This window comes from Triturus cristatus, chromosome 12 (assembly GCF_964204655.1).
Source record: "Triturus cristatus chromosome 12, aTriCri1.1, whole genome shotgun sequence".
In the NCBI taxonomy this organism is placed as follows: Eukaryota; Metazoa; Chordata; class Amphibia; order Caudata; family Salamandridae; genus Triturus; species Triturus cristatus.
In genome coordinates this window covers 679908145-679929408 of record NC_140595.1, presented here as the reverse complement: position 1 = coordinate 679929408, position 21264 = coordinate 679908145, and the positions used below count along the sequence as shown (strand labels likewise).

Genomic DNA, 21264 nt, shown 5'->3' with positions numbered 1-21264 from the left:
AACTTTATTGTACATTTGTTTTCTGAGTATGAGATGTTGATTTGACTTTTCGTAATTGCATTGTTTACTTAAAAGTCACTTTTTAAGTCACCAGCCTGGGTTTAGGAAATCAGCTGATTTCCTTTTAAACCTTCTCACGGCTAGCTCACTTAATTTTTTCTTTATTATAATTCTTAAAATCAACATAAAAACCTTCTTTCATTATATGCATTGTTAATTTTTTTGAATTCCTTTTCTTATTGTAGTAATTGTGATATTTTTCTTGACTTATCTTGAATGGGACCACTGTTCCTTATACATACTTGCAAAGGATGCAGAAGGTAAAAATCAAGAAAAATATTGGCAAAAAACAACCAACATAACTTTTGATATAGGGGCAGCTCCAGCATTGGTTCTGGGCTTTAAAAAAAGGTAATAGGAAGATGTATTCATGAGGAATACATCAGTGCGTACCAGCAGGGAGTCGAATAACGCAAGTGGCGCAATAGCAAAATGGCTGCTGCTCGGGTCTCTGTGAGGCAACGCTCAAACAGAGCCATAAACACAGCTCAACGTGCCAAAGGGGTGTTATGAAGAATTCCAGAAAGCCTTGGTGAGGCAAGGCACATAAAGAAGAGCTGCAAAAGTAACAAAGAGCTCTTTGCCGAAGTGACCTCAGCAGGTTGCTGCCATCTTGATCGGCACAAAACCCATGGTCCCCATCAGTTATATGTATACTGCTATTGTGAACATGGTTCTTTAATTCTTGTCAAAGATTGTTAAATAGATCCAAATGCCTTTCAGGAGTGCAAGTCCCTTCTTCATGGGAACATGTATTCATAGACCATTTTGATTTGTTATTAATGAGTCCTGACATATCTTGTGCTTCTGCACATAGTTTCGACGTCATCTCTAGAAATTACTAGAAAAAACAACTGCTGATGCCAGCAAACAAGGTGGACCACATACATTTATTTTGTGAAGTTAAATATATTTATCAGCTCATTTTCACTAAATTATAAAATTCAATATTTTGCTCATCCTCTAGACATACTCGCAATAAAGTTCCAGGTAATCAGATAATAACGAGAAATGTGAACATTTCAGGCATTATTATATCCACACAGAGGATCTAGCCCGACCATGGACGTACTGATCCCTAACTTTCATGCAATTCGCATAAAGTACATATGGTCATAAAATAGAAAACAAAAAACACAGTACATATATATATTGCCCCATATATACAATTGTGTGTGTGTGTGAGAGAGAGAGCTGTCAGGGGAGGATTTCTTTCATGACAAGAACCCTCACTCCCCCAAGGTGACATGCTTCATCATTGGGTTCCCTCCTCACACCTTGACTGCAAGGTCCTAGGTGTAGGGTACAACTCCCTTGCGGGGAGGAGCTGAGGTGTTTTAAAGATGAGTGATGTTATAGGGTGCGTGAGGGTCAGAGCACAAAATAGGTAATCAATAAAACTATCTCCAGAGGGCTGAATCTATTTTATTCAGTGGTCCACTGTGATAGGATTAAAAAGAGAGGACTTGGGGTTTTAATCAAATAGATCCCTGTAGATGGTCTTCATGTGTCTGCCCATAATTCACCCCAGCAGGGTTCAGGGGCATTTATCAGGACCTAGCAAATTGGTCACTCTGCTCAAAGTTGTGATAATAAATTAAAAGTATACTGGCCATCAAGATACCAAACCGACCAGACTGGAGATGGACTGTATATATTCAGGGCCCACCGTCTTTCTAATTTGGGGGGGGGGGGGGGGGGGAATAGTGCCCACTCTCAAATCACTGGGTACGTCTTTACCGCCATACTCTTTCATCTGCGCAGTGCAAAAAGGACATCCCGGTGAGTTGCATGAACATTTAAGGCGTACCATGTTGCCTCGTTCTGAAAAATAGAAAAATAGAAAGAAATACAAATATAAATCCTTGCTTAATTCTAAATATCTGCTTTCTAAATAACTTTTCTACTATGCAGAAGTGCTCTCTTAGTCTTAAACCGTTATGGACTGGATTCCTTAGCTGGGTTACTTTCCCTGAACTGGAATATTTGTATGACTTGCATATCACAACTTCATATCCCGGCGATTCTGAAATGGTTTGCACCAAGCAGGAAACTAATTCTCTGTGTCATATCCTGTTCCATGAATTCTAATTCAAGGTGGCAGGAGGCAATGCAAGCAAAACCTATTTTGCATTCAAAACCAGCTGCTGTGGCATTTCCTTTGGTGTGTTTCCATGCTTCTAGATGCAATATTTCAACTTGCTTGATTCTGTGGGCCCTTTGCATCCCAGTTTCATTGTCGTGCTCTAATTCTCATGGGAGTAAGTAAACGCGTACATAGTATGTATAGCCAGGGAGTTCAGATGTTGGTGAGATGCATAAAAATTGATAAGACATCTATTGCCAAATATATTATAGATGCATGCAAATGCATATTAAATTAGGTAAATCTTAATGGGGTGCACACTAAAGGACCACAACAAAAAATACAACATAATACACTTGGACTGTTCCTTGCAGTTGCTGTCTCCTAAGTCACAAGTGAGCAAATAGCTGTCTAACACAGAAGAAAAAAACAAGATGGTCCGCCCTATATATACTCGTCTGCCGGCTCCACCAATAATATAGCCATATGCCTCAGGCAAATGTCAAAACTCTGTTTCATGCATAGCCAATACAATTAGCCAATGACAGATGGGTGAAATGAATTATACAACAACCAATGGCAGAATGAGTCTAAGCTAAGTGGCTCCTCTCTGTATTTTTTACATGAGCTCTCTAAGAGAACTTCAAAACCTTATAAGGTTGTACCTTATGCAAGCACATGAAAGAAGACAATTAGAAAATATAGAAAATGGCAATATTGTCTTGAACCCAGAGTGGTAGTGAATTAATTACATCATATACAAAGTGCATGACTAAAGGGTAATAAGAAAGGTGAGAGGAGTACAGCTTCTCAAATATATCTGATTTTTCAATGATGAAGTTTCATAACTGGGCTTCTGAGAACACTTAGTAATACTGCACATACACGCTTAATATTCACATTTTAGCTCCTATCTTCAAAACTGCTGGACGGAATTATTCCTACATTTGAAAAGGCAACAACTGATGCAAAGGCCTCCAGGCCATTAAAAATAGCTTTTCTTTTATCCTGCGATTTCACAGGTATGTGCAGCAGGTGTTTGCATAGGAAACTCAGATGAAACTACAAAGTATACGATTTTGCCCTCCCTCCCCTTATGATGTAGGAACAGTTGAATTGTTTAACCAATTTCCACCAAATTTGGCATTGCTCAAGTTTGAAGTCTGCTTCAATAAGGGGCTTATTAGGGGTTCTCTGACAAAATATTCATGGCAAAAATATAGATGTAAAAAATATAGATGAAAAAAATAGAATGCAAAAATATTGACTCTATAGTTAAGCAGGTAAGTACAAAAATATCGAAAAGAAATATTGATGTTAAAAATATAGTTGTCCAAAATATCGATTTTATATATATATATATGTTTCCAAAAGTTCGTTGTGAAATCACCGCTCTCGAACAGAGCGCTCGTAAAGTTTTTCTTCAAAGTGTTTCTTCTATGTTAATGAACCTTGACCCGTATTTCTAGGGGAAGTTGGGCACAGGTCAGTAACTTGACAAAGGCTTCGCCGAAATGCGTAGTTCTGTTTTTGTGACACAATAAAGGTATATTGTGTTGTCCTTGGTGTGCCGCTGGATTTATTCGGAGAAATACTCGGATTCTATCCTGGGTTAAACATATATATATATATATATATATATATATATATATATATATATATATATATATATATATATATAGATAGATATAGATATAGATATAGATATATATTTATTTATAAATAAAATAATACATATTAAATATTTTTTTTTTAAATAAAGTGGATTTAATATACATTGTAACAAACTTAATAAATATACTTAAACACACATACATAATAAATATATATATATATATATATATATATATATATATATATATTTACTTTAAAACAATTATTAAACTATTAATTTTAATTTGTTTTGTAATTTTAAAATTATGTGAAAATGAAAAATGTACAATTATATATATATATATAATATTTGTGCACGTGTATATATATATATATATTCACTGAAAAAACCATAGGTTTCACACACGTTATAGTTAGGAATTAGCATTTAAAAAACCTTGCAAATTCACTGAAAAAACCATAGGTTTCACACATGTTATAGTTAGCTGGACATTTTACTGATAAAAAACCAATGAAATTCCCCCGTTATAGTTACTGTAGGCAACTATAACTCACGCGACCGTAATCCTCTGCTGATGCTAATACTGTATTTAGACACTTATTTGCCCATGTCTTCTTCCATTAAATGTTAGCTATACATATATTACAAATATTTTTTTTTCATAAAGACACATATGTCATCAGCAGAGGATTACGGTCGCGTGAGTTATAGTTGCCTACAGTAACTATAACGGGGTAATTTCATAGGTTTTTTATCAGTAAAATGTCCAGCTAACTATAACATGTGTGAAACCTATGGTTTTTTCAGTGAATTTGCAAGGTTTTTTAAATGCTAATTCCTAACTATAACGTGTGTGAAACCTATGGTTTTTTCAGTGAATTTGTACGGTTTTTTAAATGCTAAGTTACTTTACGCCATTTGTGGCGTGCGCGCCCACTTAACGCAGTTCGTTCCGTGCGCGCACGGTGCGCTTCGCGCACCGCGTGCCCACGTTACGCTAGATGGGCCATGAACGCACGATGCGCTTCGCGCACCGTGCGCACATGGAGGACATATGATGAGCATCGTTGTGACAGGTAAAATATGTTTTGCTCACAAATAATAAGCCATGCACAATTGGTGCCCTTCGGGCAACATTTGCACACGGGATGTGGAAAATGTGGATATTTTTTTTTTTTTTTTTTATTTATTACCGTACACGTACGGTAAGCGTAATCGGCGAAATTTTCGAAAAAATTAAAATTCCCTTTTTTCACTTGGGGGATCGTTGGGACTCCCTCGACATGGCTAGGTGCTTGGGAGCTGTCTAAACAGCCCCTTTACATGTTTTTGCACTTTGTTTTTCAACCCCCTGTCAGAGTGCGAGAGAGAAAATGGCGGCCGCCGCTTCCTGGTTTCGACCGATTCGAATGTTTACTAAGATCTAACGGCCAATCAGAATCGCGCTCGCGCACTTCACCGTACGCGTACGGTAAGTGCACCGTAAGCGCACCGTAAGCTGGCTCAGATATATATATTGATTTAAAGGCTATTTTCTCAGAATCTACTGAACAGATTTACACCAAACCTACAAAAGGCACTTCCTTGACCTGAGGACTACCTCTCTGCCAAATTTCATTAAATTCTGTTCAGCCGTTCGGGATGTAGCTCTGTCTAAAGGTCCTATGGAAAAATGCATGGGAAAAACGCGTTTTGGGACCCCCCTTTTATCTCAGCCCCCGCTTGACGAATCCCCCCGAGACTTTCAGGGTAGGAGCGGAGCGTAGCGCCCCACCTATTTTGAAAAATTTGCGAGGATTCGTCGACCGGCGCCAAAGTTATTCTAAATAGAATGTTGCGGATTTCCTATGGAAACAGGGTCCTAACTATAACTATCTACTGGCGACCGCCAGTAGATAATATATATATATATATATATATATATATATATTCTCCAAATATATATATATATCTCAGAACCAAACGTTGCCTGCTAAAAGAGGGCCTCAGACAGGTACGTATCTTGTGCCAAATCTTTAATGAAGGAAAGCAATGGCCAAAGGCAGATGGGCCTTGCCAGAATTCTGCAGTCTTTTTTCCAATGCGTTTCATGCTTTGCCGCACTTCTTCAGGGTCTCAGGACAACGTGCAAAGTAAAGGTTTGGCGGTTGCTGCTTGCGGCATTTCAAAGGTTTTCAAAAAAGGCAGTTCATGCTCTGCCTAGACTCACCCTAAAAAGGGTTCCCTATAAAGTTTTTACATTAACTTGGTGTAACTGTACTGCTGTAAAATAAAAACATATACACATATATATAATGTTTTGTAACTTGTTCTGAAGTGGACATTTTGCCTTTTTAGTATTGATGCACAGTTAATATTTAACTAAAAAAGGAAGAGTGTCTTTTAAAATCATTCTCAGATGGCATTTCCATAAAAATCTTATTTACATAGCATAGATCTAAGCACATAGTCCCAAAAATAAAAGACAAACAGAAACGTGTCAGCCTCACAGGAAACTAACACATTTGTTCAACATGCTACTAGTCCTAAGTCATTCTGAGTTGAAGAGAATTTGTTAGGTGCCAAACTCTGTATATATGTCCGTTCTGTCCTGTGCTGGATTTAGAGGTCAACGGAGCTTTGGATATATATATATAATGTATTTTGCCCATTGCATTACTTTTTATTTTTGTATGTTACACCTTTCATCAAATGCATAGTATAGCTACATTGGGGAAAGTGGTCACTAGTTCAATATACTGTACAAAAGTGTTTAAATAATTAACAGATTTTTTTAAAAATAACTTTGTTTCATACTTTTATGATGTTTTCTACATCGAATAAAGTTTATCCAGCAATATATATATATATATATTTCTTTTTTTTAAAGATTTCTGTGAATTACAACTATAGTATAATTATAGCTATAGTGTAATTAAAGTTGGCAACCCCTGTAAACCTTCTAGCTGCTTTACTGTTTGTAATGTTTTTTTTCTCCCCACAGGACATGCTCCAATGCCTGGGTTTGCAGCATACGGTGCTTCAAAGGCAGCTCTATCTATGTTTTCTGCAGTAATGAGACAGGAACTTTCTAAATGGGGCGTTAAAGTATCTGCAATGTATCCAGGTGGCTTCAAGACAAGTAGGTATTAAATGATGTGATGTGTATTTGCTCTAACACAATGATAAGGTCCCTCCCAATGTTTGCCCTATGAATTTTGAGTTGAATAGCAATCACACTACTCCTGCTGTAAGGTGGTTCAATGTACCCCTTCAAAATGATTATGATACTACTTTACTTCACCCATCTTTTCTCCTCTAGTAGACTGCTGGACACCCCAACATCTTGCTTATACATTCTGCTTTCCCTTTTCCCCAGGCTATACATATCGAAGTCATTGCAGTCTGCTCTCCACAATGCTTGCGGCATTGCTTGGAATGTCTGAGGTTACATGATAAAGATAGTCCAACCATGAACTTCCTTTAGGGGTCACCAGGGGTCACAGCTGTGACTCTTGGGCTGTCCCTTGTGACCCCTAGCAGTGTCTTTGTGACTCCTGTCCACAGAAGAGACAAAATCAGTGCTAGGAACACCAGGGCAACTCTTCTTAATGGATGGTGGTTGGGACTTCACTTTCATTGTTTTTTTGTCAATATTATTGTTATACTAATAGTGGATAATATTATATTAGTCACTATTAGTGTAATAAAAATTAGAGTCCCCTCCCTGGCAGCTGATGTGTTCGAAATTGGCCTGGTGGTTGACTGGGGTTATGAATCCTAGGCAAACCACAATCACAATCCTAGTCAGGGCAAGAGGCAGGCAAACCCTCAATTAACCTGTGCTCACACACTGGTAGCTTGGCACATAGCAGTCAGCCTTAACTTTAGAGGCACTGTGTAAAGTATTTGTGCAGCACTTCAAACAGTAAATCACTGAACACACCAAATAAAAAGATTCCACACCAGGTAGAAAAATAGAGCTTAATATAATAAATAAAACAATCCCTAAATGACAATAATTCATAAGGTAGAACTTGAGATATTGAATTTTAACGTTTATAGGAAAAAATAGCATCCATAAGCAAAAAAATATTTGGGATAACTGGCTGTGCCGGGTCTGGACAAAGTCAAAAGTTCAAGCCAACCGCGATGAAGTGTGAGCTGACTACAGGGACCAAGTTAGGCCCGCTGCACCAAAGTACCTTAATGCTGGATTTGGAGCACTGCTTGGATCTGGGTCGAAGATGCGTCACACAGCAGAGGCAATGCATTGGTTCTAAGATACAACAAGGCTGCAGTGTGAAGTCCTGACGGGGCTTGCAATGCGAAGTACTGAGGATGCAAGGGGCAGTGGAGAGCATGCGTCAGTTCCAATGAGTGATGAAGCTGAGATGCAGAGGTTCCTCCTTGTTGAGGCTGGCGAGAAATATGCAGAGGTAGTGCCCGGAAAAGCGCTGCACCGTAGCAGTTACGAAGACAATGCTTTGTCCCAAGATTCAGGATACAGCGATGATGTGAGTGTTTTGCGACGGGTCCAATCCTAGCAACAATGGTGATGTGTTGGTTCTGCTCAAAGGTGCGCTGCTCACATGAGGAGATGCGTTGGTTTGCTCGGGGATGCATCACTCAGCAGGGAATGCATTGGTTCTGCTGGAGAAACAACTTAGGCCCACTTCCAAGGTTCCTGGAGTAGGGTGGCACCACTTAGCAGGGTAGAACCTCGATTGGCAGATTCCTAGGTGCAGAAGCAGGTAGGTTTGAAGTATTTTATGTTATGTTATATTCATTTCTAAAGTGCATGTATCCCCAAAGGTGTCTTGCCGCTCGCTTAACTAAAGCCTGACATGACGTGTTCATTATGACCTGAAAAGGAAGGTTTTTAGAGTTTTTCTGAAAAGGAGCAATGTATCAATTAATTTGATCTCAATAGGTAAAGAGTTCCATGTTTTGGAAGCTGATGGCACAAAGCTTCTTCCTCCCCAAGAGGAGAGTCTGAATCTTGAAACAGAGACGTTTCTACATTTCTGGATGTGGAGGAACGTATTGTCCCTTTAGGTGCATACCAGTCAAATTTCCTTTTTCAGATATTCTGGTCTAATTCCATTACGGGCCTTGAAGTGATACAGAGTGCCTTGACGGTGATTCTCTGTTTGACCGGCAGCCATTTCAATTTCTTTAGTGTACTAGAAGCTGACTGAAACTTTGGTATATTAAGCAACAGATGTGCCACTGCATTTTACATGGTTTGCAGTTTTTTCAGTTGTTGCTGTTGCATGTTTGTGTAAAGGCAGTTAGAATAGTCAATTATTGACAGGACTAAAGAAGTGACTACCATCTTCTGTAGATCAGCAGGGATGTATAGAAGAATTTTCTTCAAGATCTTAAGGGTGTAGAAAGAAGCAGATGTGACAGCGTTTGCTGGAGCCCCAAAGGACCTTTTATCATCGACCAGTACTCCCAGGTTACAAATTTTCCTGACTAGGAATTAAAGGGCACCCAGTTCCTGCGGCCAGCATGAAGGGGCCCAAAAGGTATTATGTTTACCAAACAGGATAACCTCTGTTTTACCAAAGTTAAATTTCAAGCAATGCTGGGCCATCCAGCCACTGACTGCCTGCATACATTTGTTTAATCTGGAGCCGAGACTTTGATTTTTTTTAGCTTGGGACACCTCAATATGGTTATCATCTGCATAAAATTCAATCAAAATCCCAAACTATCTGATGAGATTGGCTAAGCTGGTGACATAGAGGTTAATCAAAGGGCTTAGCGAGGAGCCTAGAGGCATCCCACAGGGGAGAAGGAATGGTTCAGAGGTGAATTAATTGAGTACCATCGATTGCTCTCAGCCCAAGAGGAAGGAGCTAAGGAGGGCATGGGCTACTATACCGATTCCAATGGATTGGAGGCAGCCATTCAGCAACATGTGATTAACAATATAAAAAGCTGAAGAGAGGTCTAAAAGAATGTAAAAGAATAAGGGCCACACGCCCCCCCCCCCCCACCAATTGAGAATTTCTCTTTTTTCTTCCACGACCTTAATCAAGGCCGTATCAGTGCTATGGCCACTCCTGAAACCATACATAGAAGGGTTGTTCTCCAGAATATAATCTGCTAGTTGATGGTTCATAATCTTTTTTACCACTTTTGCTGGCAGTGCATACGAGAGATAGGGCGATAGCTGTTTGGGTCCATAGGGTTATGGGTGGGTTTCTTTATGAGAGGAAGTATTAGCACAATCTTCCAAGGTGTTGGGAGGTATCTGTTCTCAAACATGATATTAAAAATAGATGTTAAATTGACAGCGATAGTGTCTGGAGCTAATGTATCCACAGATGAACGACACTGGTGCAATGGGCACTCAGAATTTGTGGACTTTATGTCACTGAGACTCAGATCAGGCAGCCAGCCAGCTAGCCCTTGAAGTCACTCTGGATTCAAGTGATGCTGGTCCAGTCCCCTCACCCAGACAAAAGGGCAGCAGGTCAACCCAGCAAGGCAGGAGTTCAGCAAACCAGCATTCCGGTAGAGTGGCAGTCCCTTCAGCAGCACAGCAGTCTCCTTTTTCCCGGCAGAGTCTTCACAGATCCAGACGTGTACTGAAGTGGTGGTGTCTGAGGTTCAGTACTTGTACCCAGTGGTGTCTTTGAAGTAGGGGGACTTCAAAGATGGGCCTTTGCAGTTCACAGGTGCCCTGTCCTGGCTCCAGACTCACTGCAGAGAGGCATGCAGCCCTTTGTGTGGGGACAGGATACATCCTATTCAGGTGTAAGTGAGGCTGGGTCCAGCTCTGCCCTCCCATCCTGCCTGGATGGCTCATCAAGTCACACCTAAGCTCCCATTGTGTGTGTCTGGCTAGGGAAAATATACAAAGCCCAACTGTCACCCATCCCAGACATGTGATCAGAGACAGACAGCAAGCACCAAATGGCTAAAGTAAGAATATACCAACTTTCTAAAAGTGGCATTTTCAGAATTGCAATTTAAAATCTGACTTCACCATAAGTTTGTCTTTTAAATTAAGTTTCCAGAGACACCAAACCTGATATCGTCCCATTTGGAAATTGCACTTATAAAATGTAATAAGGTAACCCCAATGTTATCCTATGGCGATATAGGCCTTTCACTAGTGAAACACGAGTTTAACAGATTTTCAGTACCAGGACATGTAAAACTTAAAGTACATGTCCAACTTTTAAATATACTGCACCCTACCCTTGGGCTGTCCAGGGCCTACCATAGGTTTGGCCCTGGCAAGGTGTTTATCTTACCAGGTCGACAGGGCAGTTTAAACTACACACACAGGCTCTGCAATTGCAGGCCTAAGATATGGCTAAAGAGCTAATTAAGTGGGTGGCACAAGGAGTCCTACAGGCCCATTAGTAGCATTTAATTTGCAGGCCATATGCACATTGAGTCCACTTTACTAGGGACTTATAAGTAAATTAAACATGCCAACTGCGTATGAGCCTATGTTACCATGTTTAGAGGAGAGGGCAAATGCACTTTAGCACTGGTTAGCAGTAGTAAAGTGGCCACAGCCCTAAGCCTAACGAAAACAAGGTCAGACAAAGTTGAGGAAGAAGACAAAGTTTGAGGGTGGCCCTGCAGAGAGAGCCATTTTCCAACATGAGGTAAGTAACAAAAAGCTTTTAAATATATGTTGTGCTTGAGGATGAGTGTATGTTTAAATGTGTGTGTGTGAGTGAAAGAATAGGTCAAATGGCATGCAAAACCACTTCTGCTCCCCATGGCATTTTGGTGATTTGACCTCCATGACCCCCACTATCTACTGTGTAATGTCATTATTACCTTTAACACTCCTGTGTAATGTCCTTAGAATTCTGCTTCCCCCAAGTGAATGCCTTTCAGTTGCCTGCTTTCAATCATAGTTTCTGGCTCTTTGTCCACAACCTGAGTCTTTGTAGACATTTCCTTCTCAGCATGCTTGATACACAACTTTGTCTCCCCTACACATTACAACACATTCTGAATCAGTGAATTTGATAAGCTAAGTAACTCCAATAGTATAAGACAATACTTTAAAATTCCTTTAAATATAATGAACTCATATTTAATTTACGGCATCATTAGATGTTAGTCAGGAAGTACTTTAAGACTTGTGCTCTGTTCATTTTATGACAGATCTCAAACTTTTTAGACTATGAAAAGTATAAAAACTACATATTTTCTGTCTGTACGATGTAAGGAATCTTCTGTTGCACACCACACCTTCCTTACCCTGATTGGCTGACCTGGAGGTTGTTCTGCACCTTTGTCAGATTTTTGCATTTTTTCCAAAGCATGGTAATTCATAACTATTTCACTCATTTAGGTTCATATCAATGCCAAGGCTTGACCCCCAGATTTGTTCTCCTTGTTCTCCTGAGCATCGGGGTACCAGACATGATTGGGTTTTCTATGCATTCAAGTGCCTGTAGGCTATAAACTATTTATTTTGGAAATTGCACTTTGTGTTGTGCACCAGAAAGGATGCAGACTCTGGATTTTTCTTAGGCTAGAAAACATCAAGTCAAACAACACCTGATTACTCACTGGGACACAGATGTGTGTCTGCGCCGCAGCAAGAAGCTACACTATCTTTGTAGTGTTACTTAGGCCCCTAAAGACCAGAACACTGGCTTTCCACCCCCACAGCAGCCATCTTCCTTCATACTTTTCCAAAACAAACAAGCATTTGCAATGCAATCTGTCTCTCATTTGTAAAAATCAGAGCTATTGACGTTGTAAATGACAATGCTTTTTCATTATGTTTATTGAGTGGATGTATGTGGTGTGGAGCGGAATTATGCGGTTTGGATTGAAATTGTTAGTTGTGGAATTGTGTGGCGTGGAATAGTGCGGTGCAGAGAGGATTTGTGTATTGGAATTATGTGCCATGGTGTGCAGTGGAATTATGCAGTGATTATGTGGTATTAAGTGTGCTGAAAATATATACCGTGGGATTGTGTGTAATCACTGGATGTTAAACAAGCCTCCCACAAATTAAAAACATTTAAAATAAATTATATACAAAGAATCATGTGCGCTTACTACACACCTCCTTTGCATTTGTAAAAGGATCATCTGCAGTATACCCGAAGTAATATTTCGTTGTATTGAAAAGTACTAAGACATTAAAGTAAAGTTACAAAATAAAATGGCACTTAAACAAGTACCCCGTTTACACACTATGCAAGTTGCTCAGTGCAGTAAGTTATTTTACCAGACGTTTTATTAAGCTTGTTGGCACACAGAGTTAATAACTGCCAAGTGGCTGAACGCCAAGCAACATCCCCTCAGCCAGTTATGGATGAGTGTGTTTGCACTGGAGAAGCACATAATCAAAAAGGTAACTACAAAACTACAAATCCTACAATGCAATGTTCCTGGCCCCCCCAAAAAACAGAACGAGGTAAATTGAAAAACAGTTTCCTTCATTTCCCACATAGCATACTTTCATTACAAGGAAATTACATGATAAGATTAGCAAAACAGTTCCAATCTGCCTGCAGCTGGAGATACCGCTGTTCACCTAGATGTATGTATTTTCTTGTTTACCTTCCTGCCACTGCTGCATTGTGTTTTCATAAATAGGAACCTTCGAAAACAACTGACTTATGTAGAAAAGAAAATATAAGGCCTTCCCCCGCTATTCGTGCTTGAGGCTGCATTGTCTGGTTAATGGGAGTGTTCTTTTTATGTCTCACTCATTCCTGCTGGTGTGAGGAATGGAGCAGTAAGGGAGACTCCCTTGGTTACGCCGCCGATACCCCACAAGGAAAGAAACGTGCTGGAAAGACTGGTACGCCCCTGCGTCGATTAAATACACGAGGAAATGTACTCACTGCAGCTTGTTACACTAAGCGAAAAATAAATATAGATAAAGAGGTGGAAATGGTAAAAAAAATACCAGGAGCCCCTATCCATAACATAGGGACTACAAGATGTATGGAGTTCATCCAGGTGTGTGTTCTTCATTGATCAATATTGGGGGATAAACCAAGAATGCTCCAGACAGGAAAAAAATACCTACCAAGCACCGACCAAATTCTCCAGTAAAACCGTCCTCATTCGGAAATCTCTCTGCCCTATAACGTGATGCTATCTAAAATGATTCATGAACACCATGTGCTACCCAGAGTGTCTCTGGACTCGACTTTAGGGCAAACACGGTATCGTGGCACTATCTCCACAAGTGTCTTGAACCATGACAAGAAACGAGGGCGCCGAGGCTAAAAATGCAGTAAATCACACTAAAAAGGCACCCCACGCTAAAAATCCTTGTGAGTCATAAATTCTATTTCACATCTGTTATTAAATGCATCACTAACACATGCATACAAAGGAGCCTTGTAAAATAAAAGCGAACATATATTTAAACATTCTGAAACTTTGGAAAAGCAATTAATATTGGGAGAGAGTTCACAACCTGCAGAAAGCACCCGGGGAAAGATTGCAATGTGGCTCGGGGACAAATGCAAAACAAGAAGCAGGGACCTCGGAGGGTGTTGCGGGCGGGCATGCACTGTTGTCCGAGGGGTGAGGTGGAGTGGGAAAGGGCACAGGGAGATTAACATCAGCTAAATGAAGCTCACAGCTTTCAGTGCATAAAAGCATTGCCAACAAAAAGCAGCACACAAGGCAGATACTGACTGCTGGTATGAGCCTCACAGCACCTTCCCACGGTCACTAACCTCGCCTCACATGCAAACTGTGGGGGAGGAAAACTCTGGGTCTGTGTTGGGGGGGCACTCAACACGAATCGGGAGGCAAAAATAAATATTTAATGACAGCGGCCAACTTTGAAGCTCCCAGGTGAGCTCCTGTGGTGGCAATAAAAATGAAGCGGCGTGTGCTTAACAAAATGAAAGGCAGGCATTAGCTGAGCTCTGATGCTTAGCAAGATCGTGGACAAAATGCACACAGAAAGGGTTGGGGGAGGGAAACGCTGTGCTTGGGCTCGGAGGGTGGGTGTAACGCTTCTAATGTGAACCAGGAGGGAGAAAGCAATTTTGCATGAAAGGGGCAGACTTTGAATCTGTAACAACAACACACAATACAGTGAGAATGCCATTACATTTTTGTCTAACGTCCTACGGTTTTGAACGCAGGGCGCGTTTATTTGACTGGATTTGTCGCACCACACCAGGCTTGAAAATAGCATGCTCGACTGGAGGAATGCCACCGTTCTATCGTGAACATGGGCGGCATTCATACAAAACAAGGAAATAGTCCCTAACTAAAAAGATAACAGCCCAGCAGTGGAACTACACTGTAGTTGGTCGGTGCTGCTTCCTGCAAAACGGAAGCAAAATGGAAGTGAAGTATCTAACCACCAGCCAATCAATGAGCGAGATAAGAAGAGCAATGCCAGATTCAACCAATGGCAAGCAAGAAAACAAATAGAAACGGAATGGGTGGAGTTTCACCACTAATACTGATTACTTGATGTCTCAGAGAGGCAGCGCATGCGCTGCCCTATGCGAGACCTAAAAAAGGAATAAAACCCCAGACCAGCCCAGATCTCTGACTCAAAGCAACTAAAAGAGGATTATGCCTTTTTCCATTGCCCTGGAGCTCCACCTAGTGGCTTAATTATGGATGACAACCTACATTAGTAATATCCTTGAACACTAATTACAAATTTCCAATTTCTTCCTCAGATGTCTAAGCTCTTCTCATCCATGCTTATACCTGGACATCCCTAACCCCAAATTCAATCACTTCTACACATAATCGTAATGAAAATCTGAACCCTGCTCACAAAGAATAATCGTCACCCAATTAGTGTATGTGCCGGACTCTCTCTCTACTTAACACTTTTAACTACCCTTTTAGCACACCTAATTACCACAATCTTACTCTGTTTCCCCTACCAAACACCTCCCCCACTATCCAAATCCACTCCCCTCGCAACCAACCTCACACATCTACTCCATGGAAAGATATGGGCCCAATTCCTTCCACATACAATTTCGCAAAACCTCACCAAGCAAGCTGCAAAATTTACAAGAACAAACTCCTCAAAGAACACCCAGATACACTAATAAGAGACATTTACTACAGTTCTACACATGCCGGCATTATAACGGACTTCATTTTCTGCACCAGGAAACCTGACAAATGGAGAGTGAACGTCCTACAACACCTGCATGTAACTAACACAATTAACATCCCTTATGGATCCAAATTCACTAAATCCCCCTCCCATAAATTAGGCGGTGTATTGTCTATTTCCATTTACAGAAACAGGAGCATCCTAATCCAAGCCTTGGAACAGAACCTCGCCATTTTCGACCGTCTTTTCCTAGCTATCAGTGCCTTCATGCCATCCTCATTCAGTGCCATTATACTGCCACCCACATTGAACTTATCCCCACACTCCTCTCCCTCAAATGAACCCCCTACTTCCCAATCCCTGTGCGTTTTCACCACCTACACCCCCCACACCCTCTCTATCCCAAAACTCCTCAAAACCATGGCTATATACCATGAACTATCTCCCCTGACATAAAGGCCTTCTTTCTACATACACTTAGTCCAAATGACCACAACTGAATTTTAACAATCCTTGACCGTCCTCAGACGAGACCCAACCATAGCCCCCATGCTAACTTACGACGATCACCAGCCTACCCCACTCTCTGCTACTGATCGAACCACCTCTCCATTAAACCCCATGATGCTCTATCTTTAACATAAAATAAACACCCTATTGGAGGAAATCATCTCATTATGAAAGGTCAAAGTCTAACGCCAACTCTCCTCTCAATTACACAACTATGACAAACACAGTTCCTGCCACATACATGCACTCAAACTCCCTGCATTTTTCCACCTGGGCTACCGTCACCTATATTCACTACCACGATGATGAGCAACTCATACAACAGTGCTTTTTCCCAACCCTCTTACCTCAAGATTCTGATCATCTTTGGTACTAGGAGGGTTCCCTCTAGTAATCGGCCTTCCAGACCACCTGCCCAACTAGCCACCATCCATTCTACCCACTCCGAACCAAAAAAATCACCTCCCTTAAACTGCATGCTTTTAATCTGTCGGTCTGCAGCCAAACATGCCACGGAAATTACGGAAACCATCCTACTACATAATATTGATATTTGTTTTCTCTGCAAAACCTGGCTAAACAACCACTATTTATCTTCGCACCCCACAGGGCTTCTCAATCATTTGCTGCAACCTAAAGGATCGTATCGATGGTGGATTAGCTGTCATATAAAAAAATCAATCTATGCCTCAAACCCTTAAGCACAGCCGAATACTCAGCCTTCGAATATCTAGGAGTTGACCTCTCCTCCAAAGGCTACAACCCAATCAAATTCCACACCATTTACCACCCACCAGGTGAAAAAACACAATTCTTTGAGGACTTAACAGACCTAATATAACACAAACTCCATGAAGGACTCCACAGACATTATACTAGGAGACCTAAACCTTCACTTGAAAGATACAGATGATACAACAGTACAAGCTCTATCCACCATCCTTGATACGAAAGATCTCACTCAACATTGAAAGCAACAAACTCACAAAAAAGGCTCCACCCTCGACCTTATCATTTCCAACCCCAATACCATATCCCTCCACTCCTTACTGCCCACTGACTCTACTGTCCACCACCTAATTCTATTTGATTTTAAAGTCTCCCAACCTAAGCACCTCACCCAAACAAATCGTCCTAAACATTGGGCAAGTAACACGCGCCAAATCCTTCAATTAGATCTAGAATCCCTCATTAACCCTCAAATCTGACCTCCACTAAACCTCACTTCACTGGCGACCTCACCACCCATTATAACACAAAAATTACAGAACTTCTTGACAATGTCACCCCTCTAAAACTCAAATCAAGAAGTATCCCTTCCAGATACTGGTTCAATAAAGACCTGAATATAGAGAGATGTAAACTTAGGCTGGCTGAAAGAACCTGGAGACAACAACCCTTGTTGACTCATTTCTCTCTACTTTGAGCTGAACACCTTAAATACAAAGACCATATCTACAGAGAAAAATCAGCCTTTTTCAGAGCCCAACTTGACCACTCCAGAAATAGAACTAATGACCTTTTCAACATCATAAAAGAGCAAACATCCTCTTTCCCATGACATTCTAATGATAACTCTGTTAGAGTGCTGTGAAGAGTTCATCAAATTCTTCTCTAAAAAATAATAAACATCAAACTCTCACTACACTCCTCCACCTCTTTTCCCCTCATCAAAGATATTCTTTCTTCCAAAGTTCCCACATTCTCCTCTCCTCTTATTGATGATGGTCCCCTTAACCCAACTCCTCACTGAGCCAGAGCACCAACCACTCACCTCCATCTGAGGACAGTCCTCCCAAACTCACCACCTCACTGAGCCAGAGCAACAACAACAATAACATACAACTGAAAACAAGCATTGGCACTGCCAATAGGCCTCGCCTTTAAAGTGCGATGCCGCAGCTAAATGTGATTTTGCTCCTGCGGTGTGTGCACCGGTGCTCTGCGCTTTTATTGTGATGCAAGTGTTAATGGAATATGTATTTGTGCATACCGTGTTGCCTTTTTCTGGGTGGTCAGTGTTTGTGTCCATCAACTCTGGGTTCCACTAAAATCCTCAAAACTGGAGAAAATGGACACAAATTTATCTTAGATGCCTTTTGTGGAAAAAAGATTATGAAGGCCTTAACACAAAGTGTCCCAGATATCACAAAAGGGCACAGCACTGGGGTAGGGAGTTTACGGGGGAAGGTTTTGGCATAGAGGGTCAAAGAGAGCAGCCACAGCAGCTAAGGAGTCAATATATCTCCATTCATAAAGGGGCAGCATGTGTCAATATTTGTCACCACACTAGGAGCATTTACCACATGCCAGGGATGATCAACACATACCAGAGATACCCACCCATACACTATGCCAAAGATGGTCACCATGTATCAGGAAGGGACATACCAAATGAGTGCCTTCAGATGGGAGGAATACCCACCATATGGAGACATTCTTACAACTATTAAACACATGCACTCAGGCACAAATATAAAGAAATACTAACATTGACACTTTAATTCACACACAGACATGAACGCCCACACACACATGCACACATACATGTCTCACACTTTCCAGTTGTTGTGATGGTCTTATTCAGCTCCAATGCCTGCTTTTGATGGGCGAGTGCTTAGGACGGGGCACTGTACAGATGTACCTTAATAAATCTAGGGAGCAGAGAGTTCCAGGCTAGCTCGTTTGTCCACCTGACCTGAGTCAGGAGGGTGGAAGAATGCAGGAAACAGGACAGGAGACCTGGAGTGACAGCGGACAGCAGTAAAAAGGCAGATGTGAGGATGGGCAGAAACAGAAACCCTCTTCACCGTTTACTTAAGGGCACTCCATCCATCCCTCAGTCAGTCAGGCTATTTGCAAAGGCTCAGCCAATGAGTGAAGGTTGTGAGGGTTCCATAGTGTCAACAGTGTTAGGGGGAGAGGACACTCCGTGCCATTCACTGTTGAGAAAATGATTATCCCTACCCTTTGGGGCCCTCTGACATGCGCACTATGCATCTCGACCAGAAAAAATAAATGTGCCACCAGACAGGGAATGCACAGTGGGCATGCAGTAACAGTTGGCAAAGATTCAATATAAAAGAGCTAACAGACTAGCTACAGTGAGGAAAATGCTTTGGCCGCGTTATTTCCATAAGTGTACAAGATCAGGTATTCTCCTGCTCATCCATGATAAAATTATATCTATCACCTATTATTTTTTAGGCTCATTCTAATCTGTGGTGAGAAATGCTCTATTTTGCTACCAATATCTTGGGGTTGTTGAATGGGGGTTAGCCTTGCTTTTCACACCATCAACATACTGAATGACTTTATGAGTGCCCTTTTAGAACCTTTGGCTTGTGAACATTATTTGTTACTAAGCCCATATATTTTGCAAATATACATGTGTAGAGAACTATGCTGAACCCCGTCTCTCCCATAGGAAGAAGAGGGTCTTGGTCGCTGAATTTAGGGCGGGTGTTTGCTAAACTGCTTCCAAAGACCACTAGCTGCCAGTGTGCAGTATTAGTGCTCATCGTTTAATAAAACATATTAAAACGTGCTATTATTGAGGAAAAATTAAGCTGCATAGTAAAATAAATACATTTTTTAACAGTGCTAAGCAAATTAAAGCATGTTATCATTAAAGGAAAAACACTGGCCTACATTTTTTTGTTTTAATATTAGGTCCTGGTAGATCAGGTACCGCCGCACCCAGCACCTTGGCATGACTGGACCCGGGGCTCTCAATGACCCACTTGAAGGAATCTCTACAGAGCCCCCAAATTGCCATAATATAAAGCGATCTCGACACGAAGTACTGGAGTGCTTTACATAAATAAGCACCAGAACCATTACACAAGTACACTATCATTTTTCATAGGCAAAGGGAAGATTCATTTATTTGCCCAAAATCACAAGATGTGGAGCCGACGCTCAAACATGTTTCCCCAGTTACAAAGTCAGCACATTATAGAGCGTTTAATATTTATAAGCTACATATAAAGGAAAAACAAAATAATTCATTCATAAAAGTAATGCATACTTTAATTCAAATAAAAATATAGAACCATGTTATTATGTAAAAATAAAAACGAGATTCCCCGAACAAAGTTTAATTTTAATGAGCAACATTTACACTCCAGTTCCAAAGTACACAATGAAGCTGGGATCGAAGCAAAAAAATAAATATGTCCTGTAAAAAGCAAATAAAATGTGTCAAAAGGAATCCTTGTTCCACGCAAATAACAAAACCAACAGGAAATCCCAAGCAGAGGCAGAACCGGAGCGACCCTGGCCGCCGGGTCAGTCAGAGCGGCGATAGTCAGGAGCTAGCCTTAGTCGCCGTGGAATGCATGTGGCGCCCCGTGGTGTCTGAGGTCAGACTGTGCTTTGTTTTTTGTCTGTTTGCTTTGAACCCAGAGAGAGGTATGTGTCCGCTGATTTATTTATTGACCCACAGTGAATCCCCAGGTACACATAATGGGGAGAGGTCGCTGATGTCGCTTCTGTCTGCCCCCAAGGAGAAGCCTCTTGAAGGAATTAGCCGGCTATTCAATGGAACAAACCTCCAGACATCACAGGCCCAATGCCTTGAACTTGACAATCATTTTACTGAAAATTACTTTTTTACTGTCAATCTTATTATTTCCAATGGGTTTCTGATTTGACATGGAGCTGGCTATCTTCGCCGCCCGGGCTTAATATATTGAGAGATAGGATTAACCTTTTCGAGGGGATGCCGAAAGTCTTGCCTTTTTTGACTGTCCAGATTACAAATCATGCCCTAAGGCTTTGTTAATGGTTCATAGTGAACATTGTGTTTACACTGACGTATTGAGAACATACACAGCAGAGCTTTTTCCAGAAACATTTCACTTCATTGCATTACCAACCCCGCTCCCGCCTTCTCCTTTCCTCCTGTTCGCTCCTCATGCAGTCCTCGTGCAGCAGTCTCAGACTGCA

The 21264-nt window shown here is 41.1% G+C and overlaps 1 protein-coding gene across 1 annotated transcript in view; it reads left to right on the top strand.

Annotated features, from left to right (window-relative positions):
- Positions 1-21264, top strand: part of HSD17B2 (hydroxysteroid 17-beta dehydrogenase 2) — a 303859-nt gene that overhangs the window by 252726 nt on the left and 29869 nt on the right. Inside the window, exon 4 of the mRNA XM_085639054.1 lies at positions 6745-6882. Within this exon, the coding sequence (XP_085495180.1) occupies positions 6745-6882 (138 nt within the window). The remainder of the gene's footprint in view (positions 1-6744; positions 6883-21264) is intronic.